The sequence below is a fragment of the Protobothrops mucrosquamatus genome, unplaced genomic scaffold (assembly GCF_001527695.2).
Source record: "Protobothrops mucrosquamatus isolate PMUCROS unplaced genomic scaffold, P.Mucros_1.0 scaffold559, whole genome shotgun sequence".
NCBI classification, from domain to species: Eukaryota; Metazoa; Chordata; class Lepidosauria; order Squamata; family Viperidae; genus Protobothrops; species Protobothrops mucrosquamatus.
Genome location: NW_015386862.1, coordinates 191,903 through 211,198, shown reverse-complemented (window position 1 = coordinate 211,198; position 19,296 = coordinate 191,903). Strand labels below are relative to the sequence as shown.

General features: G+C 37.7%; 1 protein-coding gene across 2 annotated transcripts in view; it reads right to left on the bottom strand.

Moving 5' to 3' along the window:
• The window catches only part of INPP4B (inositol polyphosphate-4-phosphatase type II B), a 134,571-nt gene that overhangs the window by 107,226 nt on the left and 8,049 nt on the right, over window positions 1-19,296 (bottom strand). For both annotated transcript variants that reach the window (XM_015817180.1, XM_029284388.1), the window contains exons 3-6: window positions 16,869-16,987; window positions 13,435-13,551; window positions 3,898-3,948; window positions 986-1,065 (exon numbers count right to left, since the gene is read on the bottom strand). In XM_015817180.1, coding sequence (XP_015672666.1) covers window positions 986-1,065; window positions 3,898-3,948; window positions 13,435-13,551; window positions 16,869-16,987 — 367 coding nt within the window. The remainder of the gene's footprint in view (window positions 1-985; window positions 1,066-3,897; window positions 3,949-13,434; window positions 13,552-16,868; window positions 16,988-19,296) is intronic.

The window sequence follows — 19,296 nt, the reverse complement described above, 5'->3', positions numbered from 1 at the left end:
ACTACCAACAATCTTATTCAGGCAAGCTTTTAAGGACTTCGGAACTGTTTGAGAGATGTGTGTGTAAATATTTATAATAATAATAATAGTAAAGTTGGAAGGGACCTTGGAGGTCATCTAGTCCAACCCCCTGCTCAGGTAGGAAACCCTATACCATTTCGGACAAATGGCTGTCCAGTCTCTTCTTAAAAACCTCCAGTGTTGGAGCATTCACAGCTTCTGGAGGCAGGTTGTTCCACTGGTTAATTGTTCTAACTGTCAGGAAGTTTCTCCTTAGTTCTAGGTTGCTTCTCTCCTTGCTTAGTTTCCACCCGTTGCTTCTCGTCCTGCCTTCAGGCGCCTATATCCAAATTTCCCTTGCAGACATGCTTTGTGCACATTTGCTGTCATTGTGAGGGCATTATTCTGTTCAGTTGTAGATCTGTAGTTATCACTTTGCACACAGGAGTTTAAAGTTTTTACCACTATGTGTTTTATTTCAGAAATGTTCAAATATGCTCAATATATTCATTTTTCATTGCTTGCTGCAGGATTCTAGAGTTGTGTGTGTTTCCAGTTAAAGTTTGCACATATTATTTATGCCAATTATGTAATTACAAAAATAATTCAAGTTGATGCAAACAATGTACACTGAGATTTAACAGATATCCCTTTTCCTGAACTGGCTATTAAACTGAGGGTTTATTGTGAGCACTTAGATAGGGGGAAATCATGTTGTCCAAGATCTGAAGTTGATCACATTTCAAAAACAATACAAAACGAGGTAGTATTATCGCACATGATTTTTTAGCTAAAAAGATAAAAGGATAATTCAAGTATACAGTATAGAGAAATGGAGCAAGTAATCTCCCTATAGGATTGAAGAAAATCCTCCAGCATATCTTATAAAATGTGCATTAATTTTAAATAAAAGATAGAAAAGCAACAGTCATTCGATGGCAGATTTCTTAATTTGATAAGATTTGTAATTAACAGGAAGACCTACCTGAGGCTAAGAGTCAACTGCTGCTCTTCTGACTTCACCAATTCGCCTACTTTAAAAGTAGCAGAACCCAGGAAACTTCGCTAGAAACCAAAGGAAAGATTAGATACACAGATTCACAAAAGACAAGTGTTCTATGAGATGTACAAAATACAGAGTTTCTCAAATTGTAATGGTTTTTCTTTCAACCAGAAACAAACAAATGATAACACTGATGGCAAAAGATAAATAACAAGTAGCAAACTGAACATTTATTCACCATTGAATGCTTTCACAAATCAATGATGCTATTCTTGATAATTGGTTAAACTGAAACAGGAATTTATTTTTTTCACTAAAAACAAAGAGAATTGACAACCTGAAAAACTGCATGCTGAAAATACAAAGCTTTAAGAGAAGATACCTTTTTAGGTTTAATTATTTTGATATTACAGTTGAGGTTAACCGTGAAGATGTTTATTGCTGTCATTCATTAGTCAGGCTTGCAGGCACTATCAGTTATTTGCCAAATGTGAACATATTTATTTTCCAGAGGTATTTCTACATAGCTATTTTATTTATTTTTAAGAGTCATTGTTGACTCTCTGTGACTTCCTGGACTAGTCTCTCTAATCTTCTTGGCAAGATTTTTCAGAAGTAGGTTGGTCTTGCCTCTTTCCTACACCTGAGACACGATGATGGACCCAAGGTCACTCGGCTAACTTTGAGCCTAAGGTGGGACTAGGACATAGGGTCTCTCAGTTTCCAGCCTGGTGCCTTAACCACTACACCAAACTGTGTCTCATTAATGGACAATATTAGTAGGATGGATGCTATATTTATTAATTCAGCACACTATATGGGGAATTTGTTTCCCTCTCTCTTTTTATTGCAGATGCAAGCAAATGTATTCATCCAACTCTATTGATCACACTTATTTTTGTTGTGCAGTTTGGTTTATTTATTTATTTAATCAGTCAATGACAAGCAACATGAAATAATAAAAAGGGAAATAAAAGACAACAATTACAATCTGGAGTGACAGGGAGAATTGGATGCAATTATATATTGGCAACTAAAAAATAAATTGAATATTGTATACTCTGAATACCCCTATTACAATAACATTCTCTAAAAGTTATTAAAAATAGTAATAATTAAGTAAAAAGTTTATATCAATAAATTTTTATTACAATCACAGACCAGCATTACAAATAAAAACATTAAAAACAATAAATAAAACAGACAAAATACTACATTATGATTAGTGACGGATAATGTTGATAAAAATAAAATCTATAGTTCTTTAACCGGTTTTGCCTTATTATAATTGCAGCAGCACAAAATTTGGCTACTGCATGAGTGGTGGATGGATTTGAGTACTGGAAATTATCTGCTCTCCCTAGAAATCTCTCTAAGAGAGGGAGAACGTATGTTGATCTGATGTCCCTGTAAAACGTACAATGCAATAAGATATGCAGGATATCTTCCCCATTGCCACATGTATACATTTGCTGTGCTATTGGGGTTTTATCACGCTTGCCCTGCAGGAGTGCTGAAGGAAGGAAATTAAATCTAGTTCTAAAAAAATGCTATGCTACTCTAAGGAAAGGGCAGTCTTTCAGAAACTTGTTAGTTCCCACATCCCTCCATCTAATCCAGTTTCTGCTGTGGAAAGGGATCCTATTGGGCAGTTTGGTACATGTGACATGTCAAACACACTTTTCTCTGTCTGTATATATCATTCTCTTGTAAATCTCTGAAGCCTCTTTAGTTTTAAAAGGTCACATTGAAGAGAAAGATTTTTGTATCATTATAACACTTTTGACATGCATAACAATGATCCTTTTCTGATCCCTTTTAGACTGTTCCATAAACAAAACTTTAATTGTCATGCTTCCATTATAATTAACTACAACAGTTTATATGACTTGTATGCCTTTTAGAAGATGATACAATTTTCCTGGTTGCAACTTCTGAATTCAGTCCCATTTTAGGGGAGGGGAGGGTGTTGGATTTTTTTCACAATACAAAGCATTATGCTCTTGGTTCATGTTTCAGAGTTCCATGTGTTGCCCACCAGCTTCATTATACAGTATTAACATTCTTGCAGGTAAGAGTTGTCTTGATGGTAGCATTTGAGAAATGCAATCTGATCTTTCTGGCCTTTCCTTTGGAATCCATTCCATAATTTTTATATTAAAAAAACAACAATCCTAGCAAAAGCTGAGGGTTATGTCTGACTATAGCAACTGAGCTTATAAAATGGATTTTAAGGTTTACACAGAGAAAGATGGACAATGTATGGAATATAGGTGATTTTAGAAAGGGAGTAAGTCAGTAAAACAACTGACTTCTTACTGCTATGCTTCTAGAACTATGCTTTAATTGATACTATTCGTTATACAGTATTAATTATTTTGCAACCATATTTATGTTTTCATTTGAACAAAATTCTATAGAAATAGAAAGAAATATGCCAGTTTTTCAGATATCTAAGCTTCTAACAGATATCTAAGCTTCTAATTAATATGATCATTTATTAAAAAATCTTTGTGGTATTCAATACAGACAATTTTGGCAAGAGTGATTAACAAACGTAATGCAATGAAAAATAGAATGTTACTTGGAGTCTTTCTTGAGACTGAACTAGCTAGAAAGGAAAGAAATAGAAAAGAAAATAACAATTGTATGTCTTTGTACAGAAATGTACAACACAGCACCGTTGCAGTATCTGGATTACTTCCTACTATACCAACATACAAACAAAAGTACTTAGGATGTGCCATGGTTGTATATCCAATTCTTGAATATTTTGCACAAATGTAATTTACAAAAAGCTCATAAACAGTTAATCATCACAACTTTAACCTCATTTTAGCATTATCTGTTTTAATGTAAATACATACAGATACATATATCAACAATTAACCTACCCCACTATCTGTCCTTGGATCTTTGTTTTCTGCCAGAATGCTGCTCCGAACCTAGACAAATCAATTGACAAATCAACAAATAATTTAATTTAGTCTCTTTTTACATGAACAAAAAAAGTGGTCCTTCTCTATTTTATTTAAAAGGAAATATTCTGCAATTGTCATTGACTCCATTGTCCTCTAATTCTAATTTAACTTCATAGGTTTCCCCTTTTCATTTATTTCAGAGATTCTTGTGGTTATAAAGTATTTTGCTATAGATGACTTAAGTATCTAGTAGGTAGTCAAGCTTGTAGTTTTTGGTAATGAAACATCTGCAAGAAAATAACCAAGCTCAGAGAACACCAAGGACCCGCAGTCCAACCCTGAATTACAAATATTCTTTTCTCTCAGAAGCAACATTTCAGGGTCTGTGATCACAAAATGGGTGAGGCTGCATCATTTATATGGAACAGGTAGCTTCTGGAGGGACTTCATAGATTTCTTTCTATGTCTATTTTAGAGCTTATGCTATGTTTTCATCTGTTTTCTACTCAACATGACTGAAAAAAAGGTTGCCCTCTCAGACAATAAACACAAATGAGTAGTAAATAAGGCAGGAGTGTCAAACTCGATTTCATTGAGGGCCGCATCAGCATTGTGGTTGCCCTCTTGGCTAGGGGTGTTCGTGGCCAGGTGGTCGCGGCCAACTGGGTGGTTGTGGCTGGGTGGTCACAGCTGACTGAGTGAGTGGACATGGGAGGGATCCAGAGGTCTCCGGCAGAGAGGGTGGAACAAGGGCAAGTGCTGGGGCCTGATGCACTGGAGGAGACTTGCCTCTCGGGTTGTGCGGGGATCCCCCAGATGGCAACACAGGCTGCCTGGGGCCCTTGAGCTCCTGGCATGCTCGCTGGAGGGTGAGATTGGACGGTGGGGGCCGAGAGCACAGGGACCATGATGTGGCATTGATGGCGATTGGCTGGGTTGCCTTGCCGTGGCCCCACTGCCTGTCTTTGATTGCCCATAGCCACCATGACTGGGATGGGGCAGGTGGCTGTGCAGCCACGTGGCAGGCCTTCCCCCCTACACCTCTGCCTGCTGCTTGGAGGGCTGGCCTGGCGGTCGCGGCACTCAGACCCACCTGTGCTGCATGGCCTTCGGAGTCCTGGCTGCCTTTTGGGGACAAGGGCTCTCCACCCTTCCCATTCACCGGGGCTGTCACGGGTGGGGTCGCAGGCAGGAGGCTCATCCCACGTTTGCGGCGGAGCTGGAGGATGAGATTGGATGGAGGAGCGAGCATGCAGGGGATGCAGCATGGCATCACCCTTGCCCCTCCACCTCCCTTGTGTCATATTGCCCCACAGCACCAGCACTGGCAGAAGGCAAAGGTGCAGGAGAAGGCATGTTATCTGGCCTGCCGTGCGGCTACACAGTCGCCTGCCCCGTTCCAGCTGCAGCAGCCGCGGGCAAGCAAAGACAGATGGTGGGATGGAACAGGTACGTCTGGCGAGCTGGATCACATGCCTCCCTCTGCTGCTGATGCCACCGCTGCACCTGCTGCTTGTAGGGCCGGCCGGGTGGTCGTAGGGCTCGGAGTTTGGGGACAAACAGGGACAGATCATATTAGTAATTTTAAAGCAGTGTTCAGCAGACAAAATAATAAAAAGTGTTTTTATTTAGAGGAATTCTGTATCTGGCAGGCAAGTTAAACATTATCATTGCAGAATTGTGCAATCACCATGCATGTATTGTAGCTTCTTTATATTATGGGCAAGTAAGTTTCTGATGCTTGGGTATAAACAAAAGGATAACTTAAGAAACATATAACTTTCTACACTCTAAATCCATGGAACCAGAATTTAAACTATTTCAGACAGCTTTAATCTGCTTACTCTATGATATGAACTAATGCTAACATATGCTTATAGCCAACCAACTAAAACTTCATAGTTAGGGTTGGTGTTTTTGTTGATATTCAACACGTTTGCTACATGAATTCGTGCCTTCCATTTCTTGTATGAATCATTATTTGCAGTTGCATATTTATAATCTCCACATTTTTGTGGAGTGTAGATCAATTCAGATTTGAAAAAATTTTTTTTTTACTGTATTAATCTTGGCAGGCAATCAGACCAAACACTGAGATTATAGCTATAGTTAAGATTTGGAAAGGAATTCTTGTAAATCCCTTAATACAATCTATCAAATAAATCATCTAAGGTTACATAACACCATATCTGTGCTATTCATTTAAAGTTGGGTTCATGGAGTCAATGGTTAACGTAAAGAGAATTGGGATGAATGAGAATGTTCTTCTTTTGGGACCAGAAATTCTTTTAAGTGGATATGACAATCACTTTAATATTAATAATTAATTCTTTCTGTGTATTCCTGCTTTTCTCTGCTGCATGTGTATAAGAGTGGATCTTCTTCACCAGCAGAATAGTTATGACATTTGACCTAAGCTGGAAGAAATCAACATTTTTTATTTCTTATTTTTCTTTTCTAGAGCTACCCATTTTTTAGCTTTTCTTTTTAAAATAAATACTTTTTACCATTTATGGGACACTATTGAATACACACACACGGAGGGAGGGAGGGAGGAAGGGAGGGAGAGAGAGAGAAAGAAAGAAAGAAAGAAAGAAAGAAAGAAAGAAAGAAAGAAAGAAAGAAAGAAAGAAAAGAAAGAAAGAAAGAAAGAAAGAAATAGAGTTTTTTTAAGAGAAACTTTCTGCCAGAAAGTTTATATCCTTCCTAAGGATATTCTGCATGTCTCATTACCATTATGTGATGAGAAAGACCTACTATATTAGCTGCTAAAACAGTTATATTTGGGAAAATGGGAGAGGAAGCAGCCAAGGAACTTTAGCAGAAAATAAAGTGTAGGAAGCAAACCGACTGCAAAGCAGAAAACATTCCTTTTAAACAAGAGCAGGAAAACAAATCTGGAGGAATCATTTGTGGTAATGGTGGGTTAAATAAAGGCAAGCATCTTCTATTTGTGCCCTTCAAAAATGGTTTCTGGCTTACACTGATGATAGATCAATGTGGCTTGGTGAACACAACCATCTTACAGTAAAAGCCTGTTTTTTTCTTTAGGGCAGGAACAAACAATTTTGGGGTGACACAGCTTTCTGAAGGAAATAGCAACTACAGTCTATATGACAGTAATGGCATAGAACTGATATTTATGGGTGTATTTTGTTGTTTTTTTATTCAGAGGGCTCTCTTGGTGTCAGTCCCTTGAGTTACGCAAGGTCAAGAAGACATGGCGGGTATTCCAGGCATATATAAGATAAAATAACCTTTATTGTCATTTTTTACTGTGAGCACACAGGCCCACATTACAAATGAAATTCTGTTGCCTGCTTCAAAAGAAAGTATATATCTATCCATACACGTACATAACACACACATACATATGCTATATACATACATATATATATACATATAAATATTAATCACTGTCCATTTTGAACACATAGTGGAAAGAGAAAACTTGAGTTCACAAGGTTAATGCTATATGGAACAAAACTGTGATTGAAACTGGATGTTCTGCTTCAGATACCATGAAGCCTCCTCCCAGAAGGTAACAAGAAAAACAGGTCATGAAAAGGATGTTTAGCGTCCCAGACAATACTGCGGACTTTGCTCAAGCATCGTTTATATGCTATGTCCTGGATAGAAGGAAGTGAACTACTAATAATCTTTTCTGACATCCTCACAACTCTCTGTACCGCCTTTCTGTCTGAAGCAGTAATGCTTCCAAACCAGACTGTAATGCTGTATGACAGGATGCTCTCGATCATCCCTCTATAGAAAGTGGTAAGGACAAGGGAAGGAAGATGTACTTTCCTCATGCGACGCAGAAAATGCAGGTGCTGCTGTGCCTGCTTCACAAGTGTCTCACTGTTGAGCGACCAAGCTAGCCTACTCTATAGCTGCACACCCAGAAACCTGATGCTGCTAACCACCTCCACAGGCGAATCATTAATACACAGAGGTGTGTAGCTGTGCTTGCCTTTTCTGAAATCAACAATGATTTCTTTAGTTTTTCCTATGTTTAAAACGAGGCTGTTTTTGTTATACCAGTTCACTAGACCCTCTACTTCCTTGCGGTAAGACCCTCCTTGTCATCTTGAATAAGGCCCACTAGTGTTGTATGTATCATCTGCATACTTCACAATGTGGTTGGTGGTAAACCTAGCACAACAGTCATGGGTCAACAGGGTGAACAACAGCGGACTTAGGACACAGCCCTGAAGAAAATCTGTGCTCAAGAAAATGGTATTAGAAATATTAGTTCCAGCTCACACATAATGGGGCTTATCAAGAAACCAGTTGCACAAAGGAGTATTAAAGCTTAAAAAGTCCAGTTTATCTACTAGATGCTGAGGAATGATTGTATTAAATGCCAAACTGAAGTTGACAAACAGCATTCGTACATGAGTGTTTCTTTCCTCCAAATGTGCCAAGCTCAGATGGACAGAAGAAATAACATTCTCTGTAGAGCAATTTGAATGGTAAGCAAACTGAAGTGAGTCAAATGCTGGAGGGAGGCTGGATACAATAATGTCCTTTATTAGCCTCTCAAAACATTTCATGATGACGGATGTATGTGCAACTGGACAGTAATCATAGAGACCCATAATTGTAGACTTTTTTGGCACTGGCAAAATAACTTCCATCTTAAAATATGATGGGACCACTGCCTGCTGCAATGAAAGATTGAAAATACCTTTAACAACACAAGCACATTCCCTAAGAACACGTCCAGAGGTATTATCTGGGCCTGCTGTTTTCCGAATGTTAACTTTCCGCAATGTTTTTGGCTCTAAGGAGCGAGCATTAGCAAACAAAATATATGGTAGTGGGACTCTATATGGTTTAGCTTTTAGCCTAATTGTTAGTTCTCCACATTTGCCACGTTTCCTCTTTCGGTCACACTGCCTCCTCTTCTGAAGACAGTCAGTGCTGGAGGGGAACTTCCCTCCTGCAAAGGCTGCCACCCCCCACTGCCTCTGCTGCCCAAACACTGCCTCCATCACACAATGTTGACTCTACCTCCAGCTGTTTCCTCTCTTCCTCCAGGCACTTCCAGAGAATGCAGGTGACAACTCACCCTCTATGCAAACTGCTGGTACTTTTGCTGCTGACTCTTTCCACCGAAGTAATCCAAAGAAATGCAGACTCTTCACAACAGCTTCATCAATAATTCTTTTGCTAAATATCTCCATATCCAATATGGACTGACAGTCATACAACAGTTTAGCAACACAATTCCACTTTCTTGTGTCAATTCTCAAAAAGTCACTCAATACGGATGGCTCATTCATCTTTAAAACCCCAACACTTTTGAGAGCTGAAGTAGTTGCAGCCAAGCAAGGCGTCACCATTTTGGAAGTCAGGAATGTTCTTTAGTGCTGTAGAAGGCAGTCCCATGGTTCACATGGTTAGGACGCTGGGCTGACAATTGGCAGGCTCACATTTGGTTCTTATAGTTGAAGCTGAATGATATATTTCTTCATGTACGTGAGAAAAAATTAATTAAAATGTAATGTTTCATTCCATTCAAAAACTCACTAGGCTTTGGCCTTTAGCCTGAATAAAGCCTAGTGAGTTTTTGAATGGAAATCAGAATAATATATCATGCAACAATAAAAATAATCCTGAATAGATATATTCCTTTTATTAATATCACGAAAGTAATACTTCATTTTCAAATAGCATTACTAAATTATCTATTTTTAAATTATTCAGTTGATACAGTATATTTTCTCTCCACAGACAAACAACATAATATGATAAATAAAACTGAAGTTAATAAATATAATAGCATGTGTATATTTTTGTCAGTTGAATAAATACAATAATTGGAAATAATCTCCATCATTCATCCATCCATCATCTTAGCCAAGTGAGAAACATCAGTATGGAACATCATTAAAGGAAATGAATAAAGGAGAGAGAGAAAAAGCATGGTCACCAACAGTTTTTTCAGATATCACATATTTGTGGCCAATACTTTGAGCATGAATGCTTGCTGCAGAAAGTCTCTGTTGTTCTAACAGGGATCATACGAACATAGTACATGTACAGTATATGCTGTTCAGCAGATATAAGAAGACAATAAGAAACCTTTCCTATATTATATCAGCATCAGGTTCTAGAACAGATCAAGGATGTAGTTGTTTTCCCCCCCACCAAAGGAATAGATGACAATAGCAATTTAAAAAAATATATGGGGCCTGCCCAGTAACCCTCTTTTTCAATGTCTGAGCAATTTTTTTACAGGTGGGAACTGCTTTATTCTTTTTATATGTTGACCGTGCTTTTAAATAACATACATATCTATATCATCACAGTAATCCTTTGACCAAATTGAATGCAACAAATGTATTTGAAAAATATTAACACTTGTCATTTGGATTTCTATGTCTTTCTTTGCAATAGTGCAAACTGAAATGCAGTAGAAAATTACTACTTCATATAACTATTGTCTGTTATCTACTACACTTGTGCCCCGTGAGGCACTTTTCATAGCGAAAGGAATGAGCATAACAAACTCTATTGTCATGAGGTTGTCTTTGATGTACATTGCACAAACAAGCTTTTTATGGATCTTCTGTTGCAGAAATATTTGATCCATAATATATCAGCAAAAAAAACACACACACAAAAAAACAAAAAATAAATACTGTGCAGAAAAGGCACAAGGTTTCTAGTAAAGCACATTAATCTAGTGAGACAATACAGATAACTGAATGCTTCCTCTGGAACTGTAGAATGGGATGATGGAAATCGTTACCAGTACAGAGCAAAGATTCTAATTTTTTAAAAAACAGAATAATCTACATGGTATAGGCACATGATCAACCCTCTTCTACTTATATTTTGTAAAATGAATTTCATTTATTTTGAAATAAAGCAAGCCATTTATAAACCATGGCTCTTGATAAACCAAGTAGTTAATCTGTTAGAAAAGGATTTATTTCTTATTTCCATGAGAGGGAAAGGCTAATAATAAATTTCTTATTGTCCTCATAGTGGAGAGCATGTTAGGCTACAGTTTCACAACCAATGCTCTAAGGCCAGTGGTAGGATTCAGCCAGTTTGCACCAGTTCAGCAGAACCGGTAGCTAATTTTTTGTTGCCCAGGCCCAGAATGGACTTCTGGAAGCGGCATCCACACAGAGAACCGGTTATTCACATATTTGAATCCCACCATTGTCTAAGGCCATGAACAGTAGTCTAGAAACCTTCAGTGGTCTATACGGACATTGCAGATGAGCCTTGTGTGGAAGTCAAATCCAATATTTTTAAAGATAAAAGTTTCAAATCTCAAGAGAAAGCCAAATTTTGCAAGATTCTGGCCCCATATTATTTTTTTAAAATGCCATAATAATTAAGTTTGAGAACCATTGTTCACAATCTGTCTTTTGTGTGTACTCTTGACTTCCTTGGACTTATTGACTTCCTTGTGCCTTAACTCTTTTGAATCGGTGCTTTGGACCTATGGACTTGTTATTGACCTCACATTGCTATGATCTCTTTGATTCCCTTAAACAAGAATATATTCTAGCAATATAAAACACATAAAATTGTAAAACTGAAGAGGTCACAGCAAGTATAACTAGTATAAGTGAAAGTCACACAATGTATTAGATCAAGTATGGGTTAATATTTTGACTGCCCATGTAATAAAGTATAGTTGGTATCTAAGTAATTGCAAAGTTGAAAGCATCTGGGAGTTTGAAATTAAGAAAAATTTCACATGTTATTTTGTGGCCTAGTTACATGCATCAACTGCATAATATTTCTTTTTCCTTTTTTGATATGGCATTTATAATTCCTTGCAGGTACTCTAAAATATTTCAAATGATGTGGGGACAGAGATATTAGCTAGGTAACTGACAATACTGGTAATAAAATTATAATTTCATTAAGCTACATAGTTACATAACTTGAAGTACTGCAACATGTCCATGCAAACTTCCCTCTCCTTCATTGCCACAGGGATGCTGAGTCACTGGGCATGTCCCAGTCTCCCTTACATATTATTTTCCAAGATGCTTCTAAAGGTTAACTAGCACATTATTCTACTCCAACTATTATAATTATAGCAAATGATTTCACATATCAGATTTTAAAAATATTTAATTCAATTGCAAAATAAAGTATACATTACTATACTTTAAGTGAAAGACTTGGAAAGATTTAATTTATTTAATAGTTCAATTTTTTTTCTCTTTAAGTAGTGGAAAAATGAACAAAAACACAAACATATCCTCAAGTACCAAGAAAAATTAGAGAATAACACAAAGCGATAACTAGGAATCACTAAAAATCCACATCAAAGCTGAAGTCTCTATGTCTTATTTTCCTGCTGCAAGAAACACAAGTTAAATGTGTCTACTCTAAAACTTCCCAGATTAATCTTCTAAGGTACAAGTCAACTGCATTCATCGATTTTCTATTCTATTCTTCAAGAATCATTTATATAAATCTAGTTTTATTTTTCTGAAGTATTGTGGCTGCAGTGACTCAACAGAAAAATTTTACCAGAACAAAGCAATCTTTCCAAATGAAAATATGCAATCCTTCAAAAAAAAGCTTATTGAACTATAATTCCTTCCTAACCCAATACATACCGATATTAATCATTTACAAAACTATTGATGAGAATGAGAAAATAAATACAAATCCTTTTGAATTATCATGAATTAATAATATATGTTTATCCTATTGATATTATACATAGATTTATATTATTAAGATTTTTATATCTTTAAAATGTTATTTTTAAAATCTATTTTTCAGCTATCCTTAAGATTCATAATCTTCTGAAGGTGGTTTATAGTAAAAATAAACAAAACCAACAAAATCATATTATACAGGAAGAATTTTAATTAAAATAAGTACTTTATGTAATATATAGAATGTTCATCAACTTTTTTATTTTTATTTTTAAAATACATTGGAATATTACACAAATAAATTATAACTCACCAAAAATATGCTAAAATTAGGTATTATTGTTTCAAATCTTTGGCATGGGGAAAAGAATCCTAAAATTAACTACAATACAGTTGTTTTGAATATAGATTTGCAAGCAGTTCTATATAAATTCTTCTTTCCTAAACAATCATAAAATACTTTAAGTCTTGTACTTTAATTTATTTTTTCATAATATATTCACATTTTAAAGCATTACAGATGGGCTCCAAAAATGTGAGCCTCAATATAGGAATACCACAGTTATATTAACTCTCTTCTCTTTAAGTCTGACCTTTCAATGTTGCCTAACATTCAATGATCAGAAACAGATTTTTAGGGGACTTTCTTTCTTTCTTTCTAGACATTTCAACTTGATCCATTCCATATGCTGATCATCCATCGTTAGGTGGCTGTGTTATACAAAGTATTAACTCTTTGTTTTCTGAGCTAACCTGTAATAACTTCAGCTGAATGTAGCATGGAACGCCAAGAAATAAAAGAATGAAACAACAAAGAGAGCCAATTAAAAGATCTTAGCAAAAGAAGTAGTAAGATACCTACTGTGTCTTGAGATTTATCCTTGACATCATAGACAGTTAGCTTTATTTTAGTCTCCTCGTAGATAGGGTAATCTGGGGGGAACGTCACACCAGTCAAAAACAGTGGGTCTTTTGTTCCCTGCATAGCATAAGGACATAACTCAGATTTAGCTAGGTAGCAGCTGTGTACCGTCTTGTATTCAATTATGGTCAACAGCAGAATAGTTACAGAGATTTCCAAATGCAGCACTTCTAGATAGGAAAGACCGATTTTGATTGCCAAAATGCAATCAAAAATGCAAAATATAATAGCTCTCAAAACACAGACAAACATTTCAGGATGCAAAACTTAAATTTGCAACAATTAACTATTCCAGGTGATCGTCTTAGAATATACAGTATTTTTTTTCAAATTAGGAGGAGCAATTCATCCACTCATCACAATCAAAGTTATGTAATTTTGTACACATTTAGTTTATGCACTGACATGTTACATTTCTTGAGAAAATAAAAGGTAAAAACATGAGAGGCATAAACTAAACCAAAAGCATTTTTTTACATTTTCAATGTTGCAAACTAATTAGGAAAATGGCGGAAGATTCAAAAATAGTCTATAATATTGCATAGCTACTTGTCCAACTTATGATTATTATAAAGATATTTTGTAGCTTACGTTTATAGATTTAACAGCTATATATTAGCTGCCTTGAGGGCAAGTACAGGTAATCTTCAACTTACAACCACAATTGAGTCCAAAATTTATGTTGCTAAGTGAGACATTTGTTAAGTGAATTTTTGCCCCATTTTACGACCTTTCTTGCCATAGTTGTTAAGTGAATCACTGCAGTTAGAAACACATTGTTAAATGAAGCTGGCTTCCACACTGAGTTTGCTTGTAAGAAGGTTACAAAAAGTAGTGATATGACCCCGGGATATTGCAACCATCATAAATATGAATGAGTTGCCAAGCATCTAAATTTTGATCACATGATCATCAGGATGCTGAAATTGTTGTAAGCGTGAAAAATAGTAATAAGTCACTTTTTTTAGGGCCATTGTAACTTCAAACGGTCACTAAATGACTTTGTAAGTCGAGGATTACCTAAACTTGCATGCAAATAAAAAAAGTAAAATTCTCTTACAAATATCAGCCAACTGTAGAATAGGAAAGGATTCAATTTATATCTAAATGGTTTACTCCAAAAACCAAAGCTCAACTTCCCATTTCACTCAGTTATGTTTTAGTCAGTTATCAGTGCTTTATATCAAAACAAGCCAGGAGCCATCCAGGAATGGATGCATCTGACAATCTAATTTTTAGAAGTGAATTTGAATGCAGTTGAGTACAATAAGTGCGTTGCTTTCTCTCCCAATATATATGTAAATACATCTTAATAGGCACTCTGCTAACAGAAGATCATCTTTTTTTATTCTTGATAAACATTACAAGAAGTACACAAAACAGAAAGGAGCCAGGTTAAACTAGATAATGCCATGTTTGCTTCAATTTGCTTATCAATTATGCCAATATAAAACAGCCTCTGGAGACAATGCAATAGTGCAGGGGTCTCCAACCTGTGGTCTGCGGCCTGTTGGCCACCGGGCTGTGGGAATGGCTGGTGAGTGCGCACACCCTCCCACTCATGCTAGGAGCACTAGTGCAGCCATCAGTGTCACCAGGCACTAGTGGCCCGTTTGAGCATGCATGTAGATGCTAGCGGACTGTTTGCACACATGCAAGGGTATCAGGAGCCCAATTGCACATGTGTGCGGGTGCTAACAGCCCATTTGTGCACGTGTTCAGGTGCTAGCAGCAATGCTTGCGCAGGTGCGTGGGCGACAGAAACAGCACCAGCAATGGCGCAGGTGCGTGCAGCCCGCTTGTGCATGCACATGGATGCTAGCGCCACTGTCCTGCACATGCCCATTTGCACAGCGCGTGCACATTTCTCTGCTTCTCCCTTTCCCTCTGGGCCGCCAACCCAGAAAAGTTGGGGAGCTCTGCACAAGTAGTCCAACACACCTGAAAATAACTTACTTGGGAAAGGCAGATATAAAATGTAATATGTATTGTGACCTAAAGAACAAAGTGCCTTATTTCAGATACAGGTAGTCCTTGAGTTACGAGTGTAATGGAGCCTGCCCATTCCACTCGTAACTCGAAAACTTGTAGAATGAATTTCGTACTTCGAACGAGATCACTCCCTTGCTCCTTAAGACACACGTGGCTCGTTAAGTGCACATGAGGTATCTCAGGGTGGGGAAGGCCATGGGGGGCTAGTGATGGAATAGCCCCCCCAAGGCCTCCCCAACCCACTAAGATATCTCATGCTTCACCTCTCTTCCTGCTGCACCAGATTCGCTTACCTTGAAAAGATCTGTCTCCTCTCTGCCGCAGTTTCTGCCTTTGAGGGAGAGGAGAATCGATGGAAGCTTCTGGGTGCCCCTAATATTGCGCAAGTTGAGGCACCGATCCTCTTTTGTAGAGAATGGGAGTCTGAACTCTTGCGATGTTTGCTCCCGCCCCCTACTCCTTTCCACCACTGCCGGGACAATTTTTACCAGGACGGAGACCTTGGGGAAATTGGAAGCTCCGTCTGTATGCAAATGCACACTTAGACACAAAGCGCTTCGCTCTTGGCTCCGTTTTCGCAGGAAAGAGCCATTTCTCAAGCCCTTTCCTAGCGGAAAAAAAGCCTCTGGAGTGAGTGTGCCTCACTTTTTGGCTATTTTTTTGCAGGAAAAAGCCATTTCCCAAGCCCTTTCCTAGCGGAAAAAAGCCTCGGGGGGGATGCTCGCTTCGGAGGTTTGTTTTCGCAGGATTGCTCTTGCTGATCACGTAACTTTGAACGAGCGTTAAGTGAACACTCGTAACTCGGGGATTACCTGTACTGTACAAGATATATGAATATACATAAAATATACTGCTCAAAAAAATAAAGGGAACATTTTACCATGGAACTGAAGGGGTTTGCGTTCCCTTTATTTTTGTGAGCAGTATATATTAACATTTCTGTAATCAAACTTTTATATTTGTTTAAAACAATGCCTTTGTATTTTTTTTGTTTAAAATTAATCAACAATTAAGAATCCAAACACCAGTGTATACCTTAAAACCCAAGCAATCTTTATCAACAGCAATAGTACTTAGACTTATATATGGCTTCATACTGCTTTATAGCCCTAACCAGTTTACTGTGTCAGCATATTGGGTCTTCATTTTGCCAACCTCAGAAGGATGGAAGGCTGAGTCAACCTTGAGCTGCTCAGAATCAAACTCCTGGAGTGAGCAGTGAGTTAGCCTGCAGTACTGCATTCTAACCATTGCGCCACCTCGGCTCTTAAATGTCCCTCTGCAAAAATAACTTTATTTTTACAGGAAACACTGCAGTTATTCATACTAGTTAAATAAGGAAAAGGAGAGGAAAGGGGAAAGGAGAAAGGGGAAAGAATCACCTCCACAATTTCCGTGCTTGCATATCTTGTTTGGTTCTGTTCCCCTGGATGCACTATAATGATCTGCACAAATGTATTCAGTTTTCGATCTCGTGTAGGAGCCACTAAATCTTTACATGCTGGAAATGGTATTGAAAAGGGGGAGAGAAAAAAGAGGGAAAATCTCATTAAAAAAAACCCCTAAATCACAGTGAGCACATTGTTGTGTGAGAGGCAGGTTGAACAATGTTTTGAAGCTCTAGAGACTTAACCTGGTTTAACAGAGGAAGTCTCTTAGAAATACTCCACAGAAATAGGAAGTCACATACTGCAATCTATTTATTTTTAGAAAATTTTATTGATTTTTTAGTTTTATATTTAAATATTTGAAAAGCAACGTGGTGGCTGAGTTGGTCAATAATTCAATATCAAATATCTTTAGTACAGATCTCAAACTATTACATTAAATATTTCCTCTCTTTTCCCCTTGTTATTTACTGTCTCATATTTAAATTAATACAATTCTTATTATATCGATTAAATAAAAATAACTTTCTTACATTTATCAATAATTTTGTTTATACATATCCTAGTTGTTTTAACATTCAATCTTTTTAGACCAAGGGTGTCAAACTGCCGGCCTGTGGGCTGGACGCATCATCCGGAAGCTGCACCCACCCCATTGCTGGCAATGGCAAAACCATCCCGATATGTTGCACGACGTCACATGACGTCGCGAGTTTGACATGTGTGTTTTAGACAATCAAAGTCCTGGTTAGTTTTTCCCAATTTTTAGTTTCCCATTAATATTTAAATTTAACTTTAATTTTTATAATTTCCAAGTTTTAAATAACCCCAATTCCCTTTATCACAATTCATCACAAGGTCTAATGTTCAGGATACACATCTTATCTATTTGAATTCTCACCATTTTACATCAACTAATTAATAGCTTAGATATACAAACCCAAATTCCAACTACAACTAAAGATCTAACAACGCAGAAAGTAACAGAAGAAGTGGAACAATCAAGCACTAAGACAGAGGACTCAATTGACCAACAAATACAGTCAATGAAATATCCAGAAAAGGGACTGACAACACTGAAAATGGAAAAGACTTTCTATATAAATCAGAAGAAATTTGAGGAGCAAGAAGAAGAACAGGCTGAATGGAAGATAAAAATACCACGACAATTATGGGGATTTGGAATAATAGGGAGATGATTTAAGGAATACAAATGGGCTAGCCCAGTGGTGGCGAACCTATGGCAGAGGTGGCACTCGGAGCCCTCTCTGTGGGCATGCGAGCCGTTGCCCCAGCCCTGCTTCCCCCCGCAACCCCCTCATCAGCAGCCTGCCTGGGGGAAAGTCTCCTCCAGGTGCGGCCCATGCGGAGCAGCGCAGCCAAGCACATGGCAGCTGGGCAAGACTCCGCCCTTGTGCCCCATCACGCGCAGATGATGCTATGGGGCTCGGGTGGTGAGTGGCCCTGTGGGGGGCGGAGCGGGAGGCAGAATGGGGTGGGTCGGGGGGCGGGTTGGTTTTTGGGCACTCGGTCTCTAAAAGGTTCGCCATCACTGGGCTAGCCCTTCCAAAAAAATGACAACTAAATGGTCTCTCTTATTCCAAACAATATATATAATAATAGAGGGAGATCTATTTGATGATTTAAAAGCGTTGACATGGAAGGCTAGCTGGCAAAGAATGAAAACCAGAATAAGGCTGAAGAAAATTGGGGTTTTGATTTATCAGAGGGGATTTTATATTACTAATTAAAGGGTCAAAGGGAGAAGTTGAGATAAGGGAAATTTTGGTCATTAAATTTTAAAACATTTGGAAATTAGTTGAAAATAAGGATGCTATTTGTTTAATACTTAAAAATTAGACCCAAAAGAAAACAAAATATTATGAATATGTTTGATTTATTGATTAATTCAGACAATATATATAATGGGCTTTGATTTATTAAAGGGGATACTGTATTATTAATTAGATGGTGTAAGATGGGGGGAAATAGATAACTTTTAGGAAACAGAACAAGATTATACCCAAATAGAAGTGTACTTTGAATACCAGATTCTGTTATGAGTTGAGATAAAGGAAACTTTAGTTACCTAAAATCTGGAAATTATAAATATTAAATGTTAAATTTGAATACTGATGGGAAACTAAAAATTGGGAAAAACTAATAACAGGACATTGATTGACTGTAAAGATGAATGTAAAAGTAATTAAGATTTATTGATAAATGACTTCCGGTGGGACGGCGCGCCGATGGCGGCTCTTTTCGGAGCCGTCCGCTTGGGAAGGCGTCAGAGCCAGCATGAACAGCGGTCAGCAGCTGTTCAGCGGCTTGGAACCTTGTGCCCCGGGAGAAGGGGTCGAGGTGAGTACTCCTGGATAGGAGTAGAGTCCCAAAAGCTCTCCCTTTTTCTCGGGAGAGCGAA